Source organism: Thunnus albacares, chromosome 15 (assembly GCF_914725855.1).
Source record: "Thunnus albacares chromosome 15, fThuAlb1.1, whole genome shotgun sequence".
NCBI classification, from domain to species: domain Eukaryota; kingdom Metazoa; phylum Chordata; class Actinopteri; order Scombriformes; family Scombridae; genus Thunnus; species Thunnus albacares.
Genome location: NC_058120.1, coordinates 4,111,939 through 4,131,713, shown reverse-complemented (window position 1 = coordinate 4,131,713; position 19,775 = coordinate 4,111,939). Strand labels below are relative to the sequence as shown.

Below are 19,775 nucleotides of genomic sequence, written 5' to 3'. Positions count from 1 at the left end.
TAATTGATTGCAGTCAGTGTTCCAGTTCATCCCAAAGGTGTTGGATGGGGTTGAGGTCAGGGCTCTGTGTGTGGGAGAATCATTCCTTTATGGAGCTCTCTTCCTGCATGGCAGCATTGTCATTGAAAGAGCAAAGAGCCTTCACCAAAATGTTGCCACAAAATTAGAAGTCAAAAAAGTCTAAATAGTGATCTCCAACTGTTTTTGGACTCTGTAACACATAGCAATGTCTACTTTTCCGGGGACCCTTTGTCATCTTTTGCATGTATCTGTTTTTAGTTTTTAGAGGCTTTAGGAGGTAAAATCATCCAGTACGTGACAAGAAGCAGGCAAACGTTGGGACAGAGTCTGTAAAAATGAAAGAGTTTTGTACAGCAGTTTGTTCTTCTGCTATGTTATCCTGTTGACCATCTCACAACCTGATTTATCTTACGACCCCTAATGTGGGATCCACTGGTCTAAAATTCTGAAGCACTAAGATTTCCCTTTATCGAAAGGAAAAACTGTCCTGAACTAAAAGATACACAAAAGTATGTGGAGAGGGATGTTCACATACATTTGGCTATTGTATCCTGTCTCATGTTTTTCCTCCCCTTTTGCTCTACAAAGGCTTGATTTTGTGACCTTTTGACTTCTTTCATAGTGGTCTTTTTTGTGAATGTGCTCTTAATTTGGTCTTGCTAAAATAAACTTAAGAGTCCAACATTAGAATTTGCCAGCCATTAAAAACATAAATAAAACAATCCCAAAAATCTGAACTTAGTTGAGCTTTTTGAATGGCAGCAAAGACTTTGCCTTTTTTTCTGCTGGACCTAAACTTGTCCAGCGTTTCATGTCTTTACCTGCTCCTGCAGTATAAAAGCAAATGTTATCTTTCCTCCAATGCAGCTTTGCCAGTGTTAACTCCCTAAGGATCCTGTAATTGAAGCTATCCATAACTAGCTCATTGACAGCTTCTCAGTGGCCCTCTGGGATCCATAACTTCTGTTGTTGTATGGTGTAGGAGAGGGGAAGGCCATGTGGTAAGACTGGAAAATGTGGCGCTTGTTTTTACAGGGGAAAAAAAATCATCCTAGTGACTCAAGTTGGATACTACCAACTTAGCTTTTGCCCTGTGAGCCATGACTTTTTAAGTACAAATTAAAGCTGTTTCACATTGTTTTAGTTCTTATTCATTGTGATAAAACAGGTTTTGTCTTTAGTCAATCAAGGCCCAGTTCCCTAGATATCCTATCTGCTGAGATCTGGTTTATTTATATGGTCATTGTTGGTAATTAGTTTCCATCCGGGAAGCTCTGTGTGTTTGTTGTTGGAGGTTTTCTGGTCGGGCTGAATGAAAGGTTGAATGACCCTTTACTTCTCCTCCCCTGTTTAGAAAAGACAGGAGTGCCTCTTGGCTGTATCTGTGCTAGGCATCTCTATGAGTGTGTGTGTGTGTGTGTGTGTGTGTGTGTGTGTGCGTATGCGTGTGACGGATTTACAGCGTGCGATGGAGAGAGAGGCCGTGTTGTTATGATAATGAGGCAGCATGGGAAGGTCTTTGTCTGTGTGTGTGGAGCTATGAAAAGGTTTGAATCCACTTTCTGCTGATGAAAAAGCAAAGCAGAGGGGTGTGTGGCAGTGGCCATTTATGTATGCATACAGCTGCCTCTGTGTGTGTTTTTGGAAATTCTCACCAATATACGCAAAATCCAAAGTGGATAGTGGTGATTGTATTGTATTACTCACAACTGATTCTTGTATTTTCAGAAATGTTGGGTTTTGAGGCAAACCCTCCTTCAGCTTCCCCCTCCCTTCTGTCTGTCTGTCTGCCTCTCACTCTCTCTCTCTCTCACACTCACGCGCACACACACACACACAGAGCATGGATGGACGTGTTCAGGGATAGGGGGGTCTGTGCTTGGTTTTTCTGCTTGACAAAATATTCATCCATAATAAGGCTTGCTCATGCAAAATCACACAATTGACAAACTTTGCTGCTTGTAAAAATTCAGTCATGCAGATTCTGTTAAAGCAGTGTCAATCACTGTGACTTGAAATTGCTAAATTACAGAAAAGACAACATATTCACAAGGATAGGTTCTGAGTCTTTAACACTCAAATATCATATGTATGTTGTAATCCTTCCTCGTTTCCTTGGCTGTCGTATGATCCACCAAATATGGCAGTATATGAAGTAGTGTATTGCCTCTCAAAGCATTGTGGAATAGCTGGGGTCACTAGACTGACTAGTGATGCAAAAGAAAGGGACGGGTCAAAAGTTGAAACTTCATGCGAATGAGAGCATCTGGAAGCTAAATAGTGATTTGCCAAATAAACTGACAGAGAAAGTGATGCAGTGGTGAGCCAGGAAGTTTAGTCTTCACCTGCTGCGGATAATTTCTGTAGTTTCTGGCTTTCCTCTTTTCTATGCCACTTAATTGCCTCCAAAATTACAAGTACAAAAAAAAACAAAGTACTGCTTCACCAAATGTTGCGCAAATTGTTGGAGAAAGTTGTAGGATTCTTATCCACACAGTGCTTGCTAACAAGCAAGCTACTTGCTAGCTTTGTGGTACGAAAAGTGTCGAAAACACTTCTGTGCAATTGGTTCCCTTTTAGTGCGTTAGTGTGTCTCTCTGCAAGAGATGGCCGACATGTCCACAATCCTCACTCAAGGTAAAAATACAGTGTCAGTCAAAAGTTTGGACACACTTCCTCATTCAAGAGAATGGGAAGGTGTTTCCAAACTTTTACTACTGTACCGGTACTGTACATTTGTAAGTTCAGCTGACGTTAGTATGAGGATGTAGCAGTGTGAGTTAGCCAAATTCCTGCAGGTGATATTTTGTGGTAAAAAGACTAACTTTGGAAGATAGCTACTTGATTGAACTCATACAGACTTAAATCACTACGTAAGTCCCAGAAGACGATTTCTTTAACACAAATTTTGTGCACACAAGCCAATATTGCCTTAAGATGATGTTAACTTATGTGCACAATTTGAGAAAATATCTTTCAGGACTTCAGGAGTTCTGTATGAGTTAGCGCAATCAAGGCGATTCCTTTCAAAGTTACAGTCTTTTTATCACAAAATTTTACAAAATTCCCTCTACTCATCATCTCTTGTTAACACACAAATGATTAAGTTGTGTCGCAAGATTTTTTTTAAACAAAAACCTTTTTGGAATTTCGGGGGCTCCATGAACTCAAACTGCTGAAGCCTCATCTTAGCTTCTAGCTTACTAATTAGCTTGTTAGCTACTAGTTTAGCTGAACTTTAGAATGCATTTTTGCAGAACGAGATCTGTGGATTATGTACTCCATCTCTTACGTAAGGAAGGAGGAATTATTACAGCAACCATTAACTCTTTCAAAGTAAATATAACATGTGAGTGTTGTATTAAGGAAGGTTAAGATACGGAGAATGAAACTATCATTTAATAATTCAAATATAGGGTAGAACCCATGCCAATTAAAATGAAGCATCATTCCTATTAGGAGAATGCATTCACTTTTGCTGTCAAAATCAGCACTGGCTTAGCATCAAAGAGATTTGTTGAGGAAAGCCGCCTGGGCAGGAATTCCCACATTCCAGCACACATAATGGACCCGAAAGCACTGTGGGAAAAAAGGCGCGTCAAGGAAACAATAATAGTGCATTGTTTTGTTCAATATCACTGGAAGAGCTCCAATCACCTGCTGGGATGGTTCCAGTGAAGAAATAGTTAAATGGGGAATTTGCAGAGCAGCTTTACTAAATATAAATATGGAACGAATAAATCAATGTGCGTGTTTTTATATTATATAGACTATGGTTTGCGCATATGTAAGTCATCCAAAAGGTGTGTGTCAGTGTGTTTCTGCAAGAACCAGTGCTGAGGCAGAGTTTTCTCTCTGCTGCCAGCTGTGCTGTATGTCCTGCTTGCTCAGTTTCCTGTACTTTGTCTTTGTTACTCCCAGCACAGCATACAGTAACAAAGAGCATGTGAAAGGTTTCAATATGACAGACTGCATTCAAAACTGAGCCTGTTTCATGTCTTGGGGTTTAGTTTATTTTTTACATCACATGAAATTCATTAGCATTGGGGTTATTTATTTTACTGAAAAATTTGCTCTTGAATATGCTGACTCTCACGTACAGGGAGTAGGCAAAATAAACTAAAACACCCAGAGAATCTAACGTAATCCTGTTCAAAAGTCCAGCTATAATTACTACTTTTGTGAAGCTTTGAATGATTACTAGTTGCTGTGAAGAGTTACAAGGGCTGCAAGTAATGATTATTGTCATTTCAGTCAGCCAACTTACATGAAATGGATTGTTATGTGAATGTAAAATATGTACAGCATTGATATTTTGCACCTGAGCTCTGATCTTGTCACTCCCCAGCAGAAGGCACCGAGCTCAGCACAGTAGGGAGTTGGGGGTGACATTTATATATTATATTTCCCAGAGAGACTTAGACTCAAGCAACTGCCCGAAATGGCTTGCTAGATTTATCTGAGGATTATTTTCCAGATTTATCTCTTGTTCTAGAAATTGTCAGAAAATAATGAAAAAGTACTATCACAATTTTGTAATGTCCAAGATGATGCATATAAATAGCTTGTTTTGTCCTTTCCACCAAAACTCAAACCCATTCAGTTTACTATCATAGAGGTTACAGCAATGTTGCATTTGGGATGCTGAAACCAAATGAAATGTTTACGTTTGTGCTTTAAAAGCGACAAATTGATTATCAAAATTGTTCCTGGTTAATTTTCTGTTGTTCGGCTAATCAATTAAGTATTTATTTCACAGGACACTTTTCAGACTAATGAATATTGTCTAATAATAATGATCCTCAAGTTGATCTACGTACAAATGTTACAAATTATTGCATTAGAAATAATCATTTTTACATTATTAGCCGATTTGTATAAGCCTGAATGTAACAATGTGAGGTCATTACATTATCCAAGAACTGAATCTGTTTGCAGGTTTAATTATATTTTAAATTAGAACTGAAATGATTGCTTGAGTAATTGATTAGATGATCAACAGATAATTATTTTTGGCAATTAATTAACTGATTATTATTCATCAATTTATTAATTGATTCAGTCATGTATTCAAGCAAAATTGCTGGTTACGGATTCTTTAATGTGAGTGTTTGCTACCTTTTTGTCATATATGATACTTAAATGAATAATTTGGGGTTTTGGATTGTTGGTTGGCCAAAACAAACAATTTGAAGATGTCACTGTGGAAAATTGTTTTTTTTCACCATTTCTTGACATTTCATAGTCTAAATGTTTAGAAAAAAAATCGATAATGAAAATGATTAGTTTCTACATTTGATTAATTTAAGGGGAGTGTGTGACTTCCAATGAAATGGAGCAAAGACACAATCCAGGTAGAGTTTGCTATCTTATCTCACACTAATCTTAATAAGAAAGAGCAGAGTCATCAGCAAAAGGTTCAACATTGTCTGGGCCAGACACACACACACACACACACACACACACACACATATACAGGAGAAACCTGACAGTTTTGGCAGATATTTTAAAATAATTTATTTACAGGATGTGTCTTTGTGAGGCTTTAAATCTCATAACATCAGTATCATACATCAGTCTGTTACCATAAGCACTCAGTAAATTTTCTGTTGGCAGAATTTTCAAATGCCTGCAGACTAGTTTGCACTTGTTGAACATACAGTAGAAGAATTGGATTGTTTTCAACCTCCTCATTTAATCTGAAGCGATCTCTTAATCCTGCCAGCTCAGTCTGATGTCATGTTGTGTCTTATCTTGCTGTGCACTCACACCCAAAGATTCATAAGCAACAAAAGCAGCCAGCAGTCATTCATTTTCAATGAAAGCTGGCAACGAAGGGCTTCAGATGCCTTGGCAGCAGCGAGCAGCGCAATGCCAGCACCAAGAGCGTCGAGTTCAAGTTGTGCAGAGTTTAACTTTATGCAAATTAGCAGGGACACCACTGAAGCAGCAACCAATTGCAGATCGGGATTTGATTTTCTTCCCACAGCAACTGCTGTACTAAAGATCCCAGTGAACATCTGTTCCGTTCCATATTGATAATGGAAGAGAAATTGATCATTGTGGTCTCTGGTTTCCCAGAGATGTTTGATTCGTCATTGTTTGTTTGTTGTCCACAAGCTACTCAGCCAGCAACGTGATTTTGAAAGTAAAACGGCATTTTTATTTTTATAGTAAATAATACACAGTGTTAAAAATAGTATATATTTATCCTTGTCAAGTTCACGGCTGGCCTGCCGAATAGCTCTACTACAAACTTGATATTGGCCACAACTGAACATGATGTTTGCAGCACTTCTTGAAAGGCCTGCCCCCTGCTGGGCTGGCAGCGAGTGCCCGCTGCTGCTCATGAATCTCTTGGTGTGAGTGCCCAGTTAGAGTTTCAATCTACATTATTAAGGTACTAGTTTTTTCACTTCAAAATACTATAACATAAGATGCATATGTAGCAGTACACCTGGCTTTAAAATACAATATACTTTGTTTCTTTGGGCAGCTCATTTTGAAACTCACATCATACGATTGTGGGTTTTTTCCTGTTGGTCTCATCCCAGACAGAGCAAGTGTGTGTGTGTGTGTGTGTGTGCGTGTGTGCGTGTGTGCGTGTGTGCGTGTGTGCGTGCGTGTGTGTGTGCTCTCCGTGCCCTGGCCATCTGTCCGACAGTATTGTCTGCCTGACAATGGGGTGCCTGGTCTTCAAAGACTCACTGTGCAGAATGGGAGCATCGCATCACCCCACAAAAAACTCTCTGTCTCTCTCTCTCATCTTGTCATGTGATTATGTTTGTGTGGCAGTCTAGCCTATAGCTTCTCAGCCTGATAACAATGTGCCAAGAAGGCTCAGGCTCCAGGACTAGACACGGTCAAAGGTCATCTGCTACGATCTACCCTTGGATTTTATGGTGGCTATATCTCATGGAGGTTTGTAGAGATTCTTTCAGTGCAAGCCTGGACTCATAAATATTTGCTTTATTCACTTGACAGCTTTAGTTGATTTAATTGACCTCATATTTAGGGTAAAATGCACCTGATGGAATTAGAGAAAATTAAGACTAGACAAAAATATTTATTACTGACAATTTTGGAGTTGGTTTAAACATGATGGACTTATGTTAGCTTTTATTTGAATTGCAGACTTGTTTTATAAAGGTTTGAAGACTAGAAAAAGATTTTTATTATATCCTGCAGCTTTTAAAAGATCATTTTGGTGGGTCTTTGTACCTTTGGCCATCGTTTGGTAATTAGGTAATCAAGGTAATTACTGTCTGTGATGAAAGTTGACAATCGTGAGAGGGATGTTCGAAATCTTTGGTCAGCAATCCAACACAGTTTCCTAGATCTCACTGTGAGACATGTCCACTCATGGCCATTTGGAGATTAAGCAAAATTCTGACAGTGTCAGAAATTTAGGACCAAATTCTCACAAGTAACTGCTGCCACAACCCACATCTGCAAACAAACCAGAATATGACATGAATAGACTGGCCGCATGCAGTTTTGTAAGCATCATTTTTAAATAAAGTTTAGGAAAATAAAACCACAAAGGTGTACACACAAACCAAAATGAATGAGGTAGAACAAAGAAGTTGTTTGTGGGACTCTGGCAAAGGAAAAAAACTTCTTTGCTTTGCTGCATTTTCAACACATAAAAGCGTCTGATGATGTGTTTCTGCTCTTGTATAGTTTTTTCTATTTACATCGTAGTGCTACAATTCACCACAAATTTATTGTACAATCTGACAGCCTCAAATTGATACCGTACCCATTGTCCTGCACAGTGTGATATGCAATAAACTTACATGATCGTTGACTCACAGTCTAAAGGGGCCTTTACTTATCTTCTTTGCCTTTCTCAAAAACTTCAAGCCCTGGTATTTTTCCATCACTGATAATCCATCAGATAGCCAGTACAGCTCTCATATGTGTGGTGTGTTCAAAAATCATATGCTATTTATTAGCCAATATACTGTCATATAAATGGCTATTGTACGTGGCTATCCCACCAAAGTTCTCTCTCTCTCACTCTTCCGTGGTCAAAGTTCAAGAGGAAACACAGAAACCTCCCCTCTGGTCAAACTGATTTCAGTTCTGCTGTGGTCCTAATACCTGCCTACCCCCTGCTAGGATTTTATTGGAGCACATATTTTACTACCTCCCCTCCAACTTCTAACAATTACTAATATCCACATGTAAGACAGAGGAAATGTCTTTGTGGCTGGGTACGAATAAATGAATGAACAAATAAACCTTACGCACATGTTTCCAAGAGAAAGCATTTCCAGTTATAAGGAAGCATATCCACCGACGGCAATTCAAACCAGCTCCAGAGCAGAAACATTAGTTGGTGCTCTACTACAACCAGATGCCAAGGTGACGTTAACTGGGCGTCATGCCAAACTGAGTCATCCATCATTTGGAAAGTGGTTGCACCTACTTTCTGTGAAAGTAAAACTGTTGCTCTGATAGAGTTTTGAAATGGAAGTAGAAATGATCTTCCATCTTTTCATATCTTCTGGGGCAGAACTGAGAGAAGCTAGGAGAGAGTGCCTCAGAGAAAATAATTAATTGATCTATTTGAGATGATATTAATACCATGAAATGTCTGGAGTAGTTAAACAACAAGCTCTTTCATATTAACACAACACCACTTCAGAAACGTACAGTAGGAATCATTCTCTCAGGTGTCTGGCTTGTACATGCCTGTGGCTCTGTCATGAGTGTTTAACAGACATGCAATACCATGTGCTCATGCTTTGCATAGATACACTGACTGCTGTTGACACAGTTATTAGTTGACTTGACCTTCTTTCCCTCAGCTTTTTATGAGGCTTATTACAGTGGAATTAGGTTAAAGCGCAAACAGCTGATGTCAGGTTAGTTTATTGACATTTTTAGGTTTGGCCTCAAGTTCTGTTGGTTATAATAACATTGTACTTACAAAGTTAAGGTAAGGCTCATTTTTTCATGTCTGTCCTAATAGAATACTCATGTCCATATGTACATTGAAAGAGTTAGCCTATTGTTCACTGTGATCATTCCTCCTGTCTATACTGGCAGTGAAGTGATCCCTTTGTAGAGTGACTAGACTGTAAAAAATGGGGGAATGGAGGGATGATTACAGTGACCCATAACTCTTTTCATCGATGTATGGCATGTGTGTATATGAGTAAGAAATCTGAAGCTATGCTTTAATGCCTGGCACATTTTTCAAGATTCTAAATTGGTAACAGGATGAGAGGAAACCTGGTCATGTAGAAGTTAAAAAACTGGCCTGTCACCTCAGGTTTGCTGGCTTGAGTCCCAGGACCAGCTGGGAAAATATGAGGAAGGAAAGTGAGGTTCAGCTGCAGCCCCTCCTTTGATTCTCTCATCACTCAACAACTAGTTTCAAGGTGTCCTTGAGCAAAACACTGAATACTCAATCGTTTCAGTGGGGCTGCTTAGAGATCACCAGAAGAAGGCTGTGGTTATAGCAGGAAGCTCTCAATGTAAATGTGAAGTAGGTTAAGTTTAAACCATAATATGATGTCCTAATAAGTCATAAGTGATTCTGTTGCCTCCTTAAATTGTAGAGGACACAGAAAAAAAGAGAGAGTTGCGTTCTGGGCGTGTGCTGACTGACTGTAATTCAAGGATGTCCCCTGTCCTTAGCTTTTATTTAGTCAGCATTGTCTCCTCTCGTGTGTGTGTGTGATTTGCCCTGAGGTCAGCATGGTCTGTAATAGAGACTGACAGCATCATCATTACCTTTGGGTTAGTTGAAGAGTGTGTGTGTGTGTGTGTGTGTGTGTGTGTTGTTTGTAACTTACCTGGTAGAATATATGTAAAGGCTCACTCTGACACTCTGACATACAGTACCAATATAAGCAAGGGGCCTGTGTCCCAAAGTGAGATCAGTGAGTTAGTTAACCTACTAACTTTTAGCTTTACTCTGGATTTCTGGTGTCATAATGCTGCCTCAAACAGTTTAATAAAAGCTGTGTGCATCATAATTTAAATTTAACTCTTCCATAATAATTAATTATAGATATAATATCAGAAATATAATAAATGTTTGTCACATGACCAGGTGTCCACAATGGCCATAAGGAAATAGCAGGCAGCTAGTTAAACATGCATCAGTTATCAGTAATTAAGGAAGTTAAATGTTGCTATTGACTTTTGATTAATCTTTCATGCCATTAACATTTTCACATGGTGTGTGCACTGTGCTCCGTGCACGCTGGCAAACATTTTCCTGTTGTAAATATTTCCTGAAAGTAAAGTAACAAATTTAATTGAAAGAGTTCCCTATCATTCGAATTATAGAGGAATATGAAATGATGGTTTTCCAATGCTTTAAACATATGCATTCATCATGAAATGCAAATGTTAGCTATACTTATTGGACATAGATATATGTTATTTGGATATTAGATATATTGTCCGATATTAGCTTATCACAAATATATTAGTATTAAAAGTTTGGACACACCTTCAAGGATTTCCAAACTTCTGACTGGTACTGTATTTTGCCTGATAGCAACAAGAAATGACATAAATATGCTCATCCACTTTTGTCCAGACTGCAATATCTCAACATCTCTTGAATGGATTGCCATGAAATCTGACATTCATGGTTCCCAGAAGACATATTGTAAAACCTTCAGTGATCCTCTGACTTTTCCTCTAGCATCACTTTGAAATTTCAGTCTGTCCAATACTTTGGTATTGGACCAAATATCTGCCAAACTAATGACATCACCATCAGTCTCAGCTGTACTTTGTGGTGTCAATAGTAAACATTACCTGTGAAACTTCAGTACATATATATGATCATTGTTAGCAGGAAAGCATGCTTTTTAGCGTTTAGCTAAAAGTTAAGAGCTACTAATGTGGCTGTAGACTTGTCCAACTGTAAAATGCCCTGATCACAACATGCTGTACCTTGGTCACAATTTTAAAAAATTGATTATGTGTTTATGTAAAAAATATATTATATCAATCAATTGATCATCTTAATTTAAATGTATCAACGTTGGCATTGGTCTAAAAAGTCTAGTTAGTCAGGCTATAATACTTATAACTTGTTTCCCTGTTTCATTCTTTCATCAATACAACATATGGAAAAAAAAAATTTAAACTACGGTAATTCCATTTTTAAAATTTTTTTTTTACTTTATTCCCATAATAGACATATGATATGTACTAAGCAGCCGTGGGACCATAATTGCCTTGCAGTAACCTGTCTGCTTCTGGGTGGTTACCTTAGTCTGCTGCTGCATGCACATTGAAATCATGATGGAAAAAGAAAGTCATTTTCTCTCAATGAAAAACGTAGTTTCCTTGAAACTTATGACAAACTGCCAAAAACGAGCCATTGAGATGCAGCAGCGAAACAACAAGCGCTTGAAACAGCTGTTCTGTATTATGAAACAGTCAGTAAAATTCAATAATTATTGAAGCTGCCTGTTTCATTACTTAATATTCATGTAATAAATATACAAATGACAATTAGATGGTAATCTGCATGAGAAATAAAGAAATTTAAAAATTCAGTTATAATAATCATCCACTTATAGTGATCAATTTGACCCGGACGGACGTGATCACTATTAGAGGTTTCCACTGCACTGCATTGCTGTATTGCATTGTGATCGATTTCAGTTAACATGTGAATTTGTGCCAGTATTATTAGCCTAATTGTCAGGTTTCATGGCTGTTAAGACATTGTGTTTTAGACATACTGGATACTGTATACACGACTTTGAATGCTATAGTTTGATTGTCTCCGTTGAAAGCTGAATGCAGTATATCACAATCCTCATTCATCACTCTGTTTTACTCTTTTGATCCTGTAATGCTAATGAACAACATAAAGAATAACTGTTCATTCTGCAAGAATATGGCTGGCTCACATTACTTACAGAATGACAGACTGAGAAAGAGAGAGTGGGGATGGGTGTGGAACAATGTGTTCTCTGTTTGCTTTAGCAGCTCCACTAACCCTCTACTCCCTTTCTCCTGCAGCTCAGCTATACGTCACTGAAATTTGCTATAAGTCAACTTTGTATGTGTGTGTGTGTGTGTGTGTGTGGGAACATGCGTGTGTGTGCGTGTTCAGTGTAATTGAAATCATTCCTGGACTTTTCTGTCTGAGGATCTGAGGCTGTGCACTGGCTGGGAGCCAGAGCATGCACCACTTTCACAATTATCAGCAAAATCTTGAACTTTGAAAATCATAGTGCATTTTGCAGAAAAAGGGCTTGAACACTTACAGTAATCTTAGTCAGAGGGGAGGAAGGGATGAATATCTTTCTCAAATTCAACAACTGATGAAAAGCACTAATTTTGGAAATTCTTTTCAGAGGAAGCAGGACTCAACTATCCTCTTTTCTTGGTCATCAAAACAAAGATCAGAATCAAATATGACACCAGGCTTATAGCAGCAGGCTTCCAAGATAACAGCAAGGTGGCTTGTTGTGGCTCGTAGGTCGAAAAAAACATTCTCAGGATCATTTTAACTTTTATTTCAACAAATCCAGCATATGAAATCAGAGCAGCAAGTTAAGCTGCTAGAGTTACACATTTTCTCATTACTAGTCACTAACAGCTAAGCTCAAGGGATGACAATTTATGTAAAACTTCTGTAGTTAACAGTGTACTCTTGAGTCATAAAACTTTTATTTACCAAAAGATGTGCAGTGAGCTTGTTTGTGCAAACACACCATCGGAGTGTATTATTTCTGGTCTCTGATTGGCTGTATAATACTGAACAAATTTAGAATTAGAGTAGAAACAAGGCCATTATTAATTGTTGAGACTTTTTGATAATTACCAAACTGAAAACACAACTTATGGCAAATGTTTAATAAAATAACTAAGTAAATATGTTTGTGTTGAAGGTGCTTTTTCTCTGTCTCATTGCTGTTGACTGGAGGCACTACAAGGCAGCAGGTGCTAAATATCATGGCCTGTAATTAGCTTGATTGGTTTGGGTTGCCATTACGTCTTCTGTGGTGTACCATTAACTTAAGTTGAACTGAGAACAGACTAAAAAGATGAATAATATAAGATCAGAGGTTTACTTATTGGGTTTCAGAACTTTGAAAAACACATTATTGTCTGTATTCAGCAAATGGGGGTGTGGAGTTAGAAAGAAGTGAGGTTACCAAAGCTCTGTAGCCCCAGGCTACATTAGCTGCTACTAGCATAACATACCTAAATCTCTTACAAAACTGTCAGCTGTTGAGTTGCATCGTGCATAATGTAGGCCCTCTTTTAAATCAATGTTGGCCCAGAGTACACTCTTGACCTCCTGCATTCCATCTCTCTATCCTTTTCCTCACAAGTGAAGCTCTATACTTTGGTCCCCATGATGAACCAGCTGAACTGAAATCTTTGAAAGTTTCTCCTGTTCCCAAAGGTTAAGAATAACTTCCATGCATAAACCTAAGTACTGTTTCATGTATATTTGGCAATGATCAATGCATTTTTGTACTATTATAATCATATTCATGGATTCAAGGACCTTTATTATCATTTCACCACAGTTACATTTATACTTTTCAGTATCAAATGCTACTATGAAGAAATGAAATCGTGTTTCCCGGGCTTGGTGAAAAGGTAGAATAAATACACAGGTATTAAAACATTAGAAGAATTAAAATTAAGGTTTAAAAAATGGAAAAAAGATAGAATGTAAAAATAGAGAATGTTAAGAATATTGCTGTGGTTTCAGATTAGCTAACCTTGTCATTTAGCACATTTCTAAATCTCCATGTATCCCTACGCAGTACAACAAGGCTGACTCAGGATGTAGTAAAAGTACTTTAGTACTTTTACTGTTTTTGAACAATTTGGCACAGTAGTAGCATCTTGCTCTAGGCTGGGCAACAGGAAGAAAACAATAGATATGGCTGTCAGTGATGTTCAGGAGAGTTGCCACAGATTAGATAAGTATAGTACCTTGTCTGTGGTACTTGTACATGACATTTATTCCAGTATAGAAAAATGTGTGTCAGACATGTAGTGTGCGCACTGTGTTCTACAGTGTTAGTGTGTGAACAGTAAGGGGCTCGCTGGCTGCAGGTCAACTAATCCTGCTGTACAGAGTTGGATTAAAGCCGAGGTCACAAGTAGCAAAGAAGCTTACTGCCACAACATATCTCTCCAGACTGCTTTCTTTCACTTTTTCTTTAATGTTAGCTGGTCTGTTGTACCTCTAAGTCACTTTGCCTGGCTGGCTGTGCCATACTGTATGAACTGGCTTGGTTCTGTCTGTTTTTATTTTACCTTCTATCCCAACAAACAAAACCATAATGAGTGTCTGACACAGTCTGTATACATCAACATGGTATTGTTTGTATTGTTGTATTCGATCAAGGCAGGTTTAATGTAAAATATTACATGCTTATATGTATATATTGCATTCTTGCACTACATTATTTGTAATGCTAGCTGCAGGGCTCCAGGAATGGCATTGTCAGTTGGCTGGTCCACCACTTTGGTCCAGACTGAAATATCTTGACAAATGTTGAATGGATTGCCATGAAATCTGGTTTAGACATTTATGTTCACAACAGGAAGAATTGCAATGACTCTTGTCATCTAGGTCCATCATTGGGTCAAAATTTAAATTTTTGCAGTACTTTAGTTCATGACCAAAACAAATTACATTCTCATCAGGCTCAGTTGTACTTTGTGTTTAGTCCTAATTAGCAAATGTTAGCATGCTAACACCCTAAACTAAGATGGTGAACCGAGTAGACATTACTTGCTAAACATCAGCATGTTAGCACTGTTGGTGTTTAATTGAAGCACCATTGACAGCATCACAGAGCTGCGAGCATATGACTGTAGACTCTTAGTCTTGTTGTGTTAAAGTAACCACAAAGTTTCCATGAGATCAAGCTCAAGGATTTTTGGGCAATATAGCTATGTGTGTGAATGCATACAATACTTTAAGAACTTCTCACAGGTGTGCTTATTTCCTCATGTTAATCCTGCCTATGCACTGTATTTCCAGTGACAAACTCAAATTGCCTTTTATGTGCCAGAAATTCCTTTGTTGTTTTAGCCTGTTCTGAAAGCAGCTATTACATTTATACATAGGTTTGGGAATCAACAACTACAATAGGGCAGTTTTAGGATTAGTCAGCTTAACTAGAATCTGTTTGAGAAAGTGAACAATGGTGTTCTCAGCCGTATGTGGAGATTAAGCTTGAGAGGGCTGCTAAACATCTGAAAAACATGCCAATCAAGCCTCCATGAGGAGAAACTGGCAGCAGTGGAGGCTAAGATTAACGTGGAGTGGAACACACTGGACTGAAACAAAGCTCAGATAGCCTATCAGTTAGCTGGAGTAAGGAGATACTACTGTTGATGTCCACAGAACAGGATGATGTTAACACAGAGCTCAACATGTTTGTAAGTCCAAACAGAGCATGATAGTGAAGGCATGAGCACCGCCAACCAGAGTACTGAAGTGTTTGAGATACTGTCTGTCAGAATACACTTCAATGCATCAAACAAGAGAATCAATGGAAACAAACTGAAAGTCTTTTATTACATTACACAACAGGAACTATTACTAGAGAAACCATATGCTTAGTTAAAAACCCATAGAAAATATATTCATCATGGATAAGATGTGACATTTATATTTCCTTTTCGTTTTTCTCCTTCAGATGCATCAGCCAGCTACATCAGACAGCTGGAGAACAAAGTGAGGATGCTGGAGGATGAAAACAAGCAGCTGCTGACAGAGGTAACTACTCAGTGGATGTTTTAATCTCTTTGCACAGTACAAAGTACAAGCACATAAGTGTGCTTGACTGGGCTGCAGCAGGCCTCCATGGTGCAAAATGCTCATGTGGAACTGCACTGTCAATATATGGGATTTGTGGTAAATTGGCAAGAACACTGACATTGTCATGTGTGTTGATGTGTTTGTTGTTACCGCAGGATACTCTGGTCTAATCAGTGTATTGACAGACATGCTGTATGTCCACACTTACTATGACTCTGTGGGTTGTGGTTTCGTTGTGGTGAACTGGCAGCCACAGTGGTGGTGTATGTTCTTCCACTGTTTAGTATTCCTGTCGGGATATTATAGGAATTCTATACACAACCTAATTTTTTAATGTTTCAATAACTGTTGATACTGCTTTGTTTTTTCATGCAGTCCTACTGTATGATGTAATGCATCAGCTGCTGCCTTCATGAAAGATATTAGGTATAATCAGTGATCAGCGCTAACCCACACAGCTCATTATTTTTTAGTCAACTCCACCTTTTCAGCTTTGTTACTGTTGGCTTTGTACATACTGCTGCTTAGAAACGAGAGAGAGTGTTTAGTGTAAATTAATAGATTCTCTTTTATTTATTTCCAGCAAATCAAGAATGTCATTTTTTGGATGATATTCAATTAAAAAAGATCACAGATCTCAAGAGCATCTCTCTCTTCTCTGTTTGTGTGTCTCTGTCTCTCTGGCAGGCAAATGGAGGGGAAGTGAAGACACTGAGGAAGGGTTTGTCTCTTTATCATTCAGAAACTCAGCTCCCACAGTTCCAGGACAACATGCACAATGTACGTACTCTACAACGCTGACAACGAATTGTGTGTGTGTGTGTGTGCGTGTGTCAGATTCTGACTCATACCAATAACATACTGTAAGCAATAACAGCTCTGTCTCAAAATATTAAAAGCTCATATCTGGTCTTGTTTATTGAGCTTTTGTTGTCCCTCCTTCTTCCTTAAGACCTATATTTCTTCCTGTGCTCTTCTCATCTCTCAGTTTAATTCAACTCAGTTGTACTCATTTTGTCCCCAGCATATCTGGTCAGATCCACCCTGTTATTACACATTTAATACTGAGCTCATTTCCCTTTATGAGTGACAACAATCAACTCATGTCCCAGCTGAAATTACAGGACCCCTCATATAAATACATGAACGAACATAAAGGCTGGGAAGACAGTTGAAGCTGAGGTTCATTTGAGTTTTTCATTTAAGTACCTTAATTTAGTTTGAAACCAGTTTTGATCCTCTTCACAGCTGAACATTTCCTTCCAGTTACATGATGTTTAGTTAGATGTTTCAGATTTCTGTGCTTTCTGTCCATGCTGACCCACATAAAATAAAATAAACTTGTAGTTTGTGATAAGACAAAAAAGCTTGCACAACTAAGTCATTTAATTTTTTGTCATTTTAAAGGTGGTGAAATTGCGGTTAAAGATGTTTGGTTATTTCTTTAAGAGTGTTGGGCTGAATTAGCTTTGTTTTCAAGTAAATTGGTTGCATCAAAACGAAATGGAATGATAAAATATTTTAAATAATCATTGGCAGAGGAGTGATATCAAACACACAAATTTCTGTCATTATCTCTTAAATAAGTATCAATGCTGACAGCTGCACTGCATGATGATAATCTTAGGGGAATGTGATTCCTCTACAGCAGATGCAGGACATCGTATCTCATCTTTCTGCCCCACTGATTGATCCTCTCCTGCTTTACTGCAAACACAGCATGTCTACTGCTCCTCCTGTCGCCATGGGAATACATACCTACCTCAGCAGTGCTGCTGCTTCCTCTCATACTGTCTCTATTTACTCCTCTTCATGTCTTCCTCTCCTGTAGAGTCATCTGTTTTTTTGTAGAGCAGTGTGTTTGCTCTTTTTTGTGTTTGTGTTTTTGTTGTTCTACTGCTGGTTGTTGCTGTATTTCTACATTCTTGCCTGTCTGTTTACAATAGATAACGATGATTGTTATCAGTGATTGTGATCAGTGCCTCCTACCTCCGTATAGGGTGCTGCTCGGACCCCCAGTGGTGAACCCTCCCCCACGGGGATCTTCTACCCCCCAGGGCAGAAACCAGAGGCTGTAGTCCATGCCATGAAGGTAGGCCTCATCTCTACTTACCAACCTGTGCGGTCTGTTATGTAACAGATACCTCAGGTGTAGTAAAAAAGTAGAGTATATTAAAGCTGATTATGGATAAAATTAGCATCACTTCCACCATTTTCTGTGGTCTATAGGTTGTATATCTTTGCCAGTTATTAGAAATATGAATAGATTTCTTCAGTTTCCCACAGTTTAAATGTGGGCAACTGGTCAGTTGCCCATTCTGGATCTAAGTATGGTTTTGATAAAGACAACTGCATATAAGCTTAGAGGATGGTAAAAATAGGGAGGTTGAAGTTGGAGAGTCAGAGAGTGTGTATTTATTATAAGTGGATACACAGCATTTGATTTATCATAACAAGGCCCTGTTAAATGACACCAGCTTCCCCCTAGTGTTTGATACATGCCACAGGTTTTATAAAGCAACCTGAACTCTAGATACATGCATTTATGAAGGATGTTAAAGTAGTTAAAAAATGTAAAACATAAGTTACTGAAATTGAAATGTTAACTTAAAACTGTATTTTATATCAATTTTATATTGACATGATGCCATATTGTTTGTGTGTGTGTGTGTGTGTGTGTGTAGGTGCTGGAGGTCCATGAGAAGCTGGACAGGCACAACTCACAGGAATACGATGACGATCTCAGTGAGAAAGAGAAGGCCATCGTCAGAGAGATGTGCAATGTAAGTTTCAATATGGACTTTCTGTCTTTCTTTGTCACACAGTATATAGTGACATATGACATACAGTACGTGCTACTGTATGAATGTACAACATGTGGTTTATAGTGGAATAATATTGTGTAAATATCTTTAAAAATAGTGAAAAAGTAGAACGTTCATGTAGTAAAAGTGGTCTGTTGCTGTGTGTTTGTGTGTGTGTGTGTGTGTGTGTGTGTGTATGTGTGTTGCAGCCTTGAGGCTGATCACTCTCTGCTTGTGATGGTCCAGTGCATATAACCCTAACCCAAGAGAAACAAGAGATGCTATTCATAACACTGACAACCTGACCTATTAATTTCTCTCTCTCTCTCTCACACACACACCTTCATATTCATTTCTTGTTTTTGACTATTACTTATCTTTACACCAAACACCTAAGTCTTTTATGTTTGATCAATACAAGAGCATGAGCAATTTAATCTAAAGAATTAGGCTTTTAAATTGTTATTATCAAAACAATCCCATGAAAAGACCAAAACCAACAATGTGTTACTCCATCTCCATCTTTGAAGATGCATCACAGATATAAAGTATCATTTTTAAAAAAAGGCTCAGTAATTTCCTGAAACAGCTGGTGACTGTAGTCTTTAACAAACATTACTCAAACAGGAGGAAATGCATCTGTTGGGGACTATTTTCAGTGGCGGATTAATCCACATATGGTGAGCTAGTGAGTATTTACAGCAACAGGATAGTGTATGTGGGAGTCTTTGGACAACAATCTATGGCACAGAGGAATAAGATCTATCAAGTTGTTGATACACACACAAGCACACACAATATTTCTTAGTAAATCAATTCATTGTTGGTTTGGTCTTTTAATGGACTTTGTTAACAATAACAAAAATATAGAATACCACCATCGCTTAAGCTTAAAACCATGCATAGGACTGTATATTGTCCCAGACGCTATACGCTTTCAGTAATTTCAGATTGTTCCAGTACTGCATTTGCATGTTTATAATTAGATTTTTGTTATATTGTTCACATATGTACAGTATTCTGCACTACACACCACATGATCCTCTAATACTTATGCCTGCAAAATACCATATGATAGAAACGTATTCCTCCTGAAGTTTTTTTTTTGTCCAAAAGATGCTCAGTATACATAGTAAAATAAAATGAATATATAAATAGTG

At 38.2% G+C, this 19,775-nt stretch overlaps 1 protein-coding gene across 1 annotated transcript in view; it reads left to right on the top strand.

The window, feature by feature from the left end:
* Positions 1–19,775, top strand: part of LOC122998771 (coiled-coil domain-containing protein 85C-A-like) — a 36,838-nt gene that overhangs the window by 11,591 nt on the left and 5,472 nt on the right. The window contains exons 2-5 of the mRNA XM_044375760.1: positions 15,690–15,769; positions 16,499–16,591; positions 17,811–17,903; positions 18,496–18,594. Of these exons, the coding sequence (XP_044231695.1) occupies positions 15,690–15,769; positions 16,499–16,591; positions 17,811–17,903; positions 18,496–18,594 (365 nt within the window). The remainder of the gene's footprint in view (positions 1–15,689; positions 15,770–16,498; positions 16,592–17,810; positions 17,904–18,495; positions 18,595–19,775) is intronic.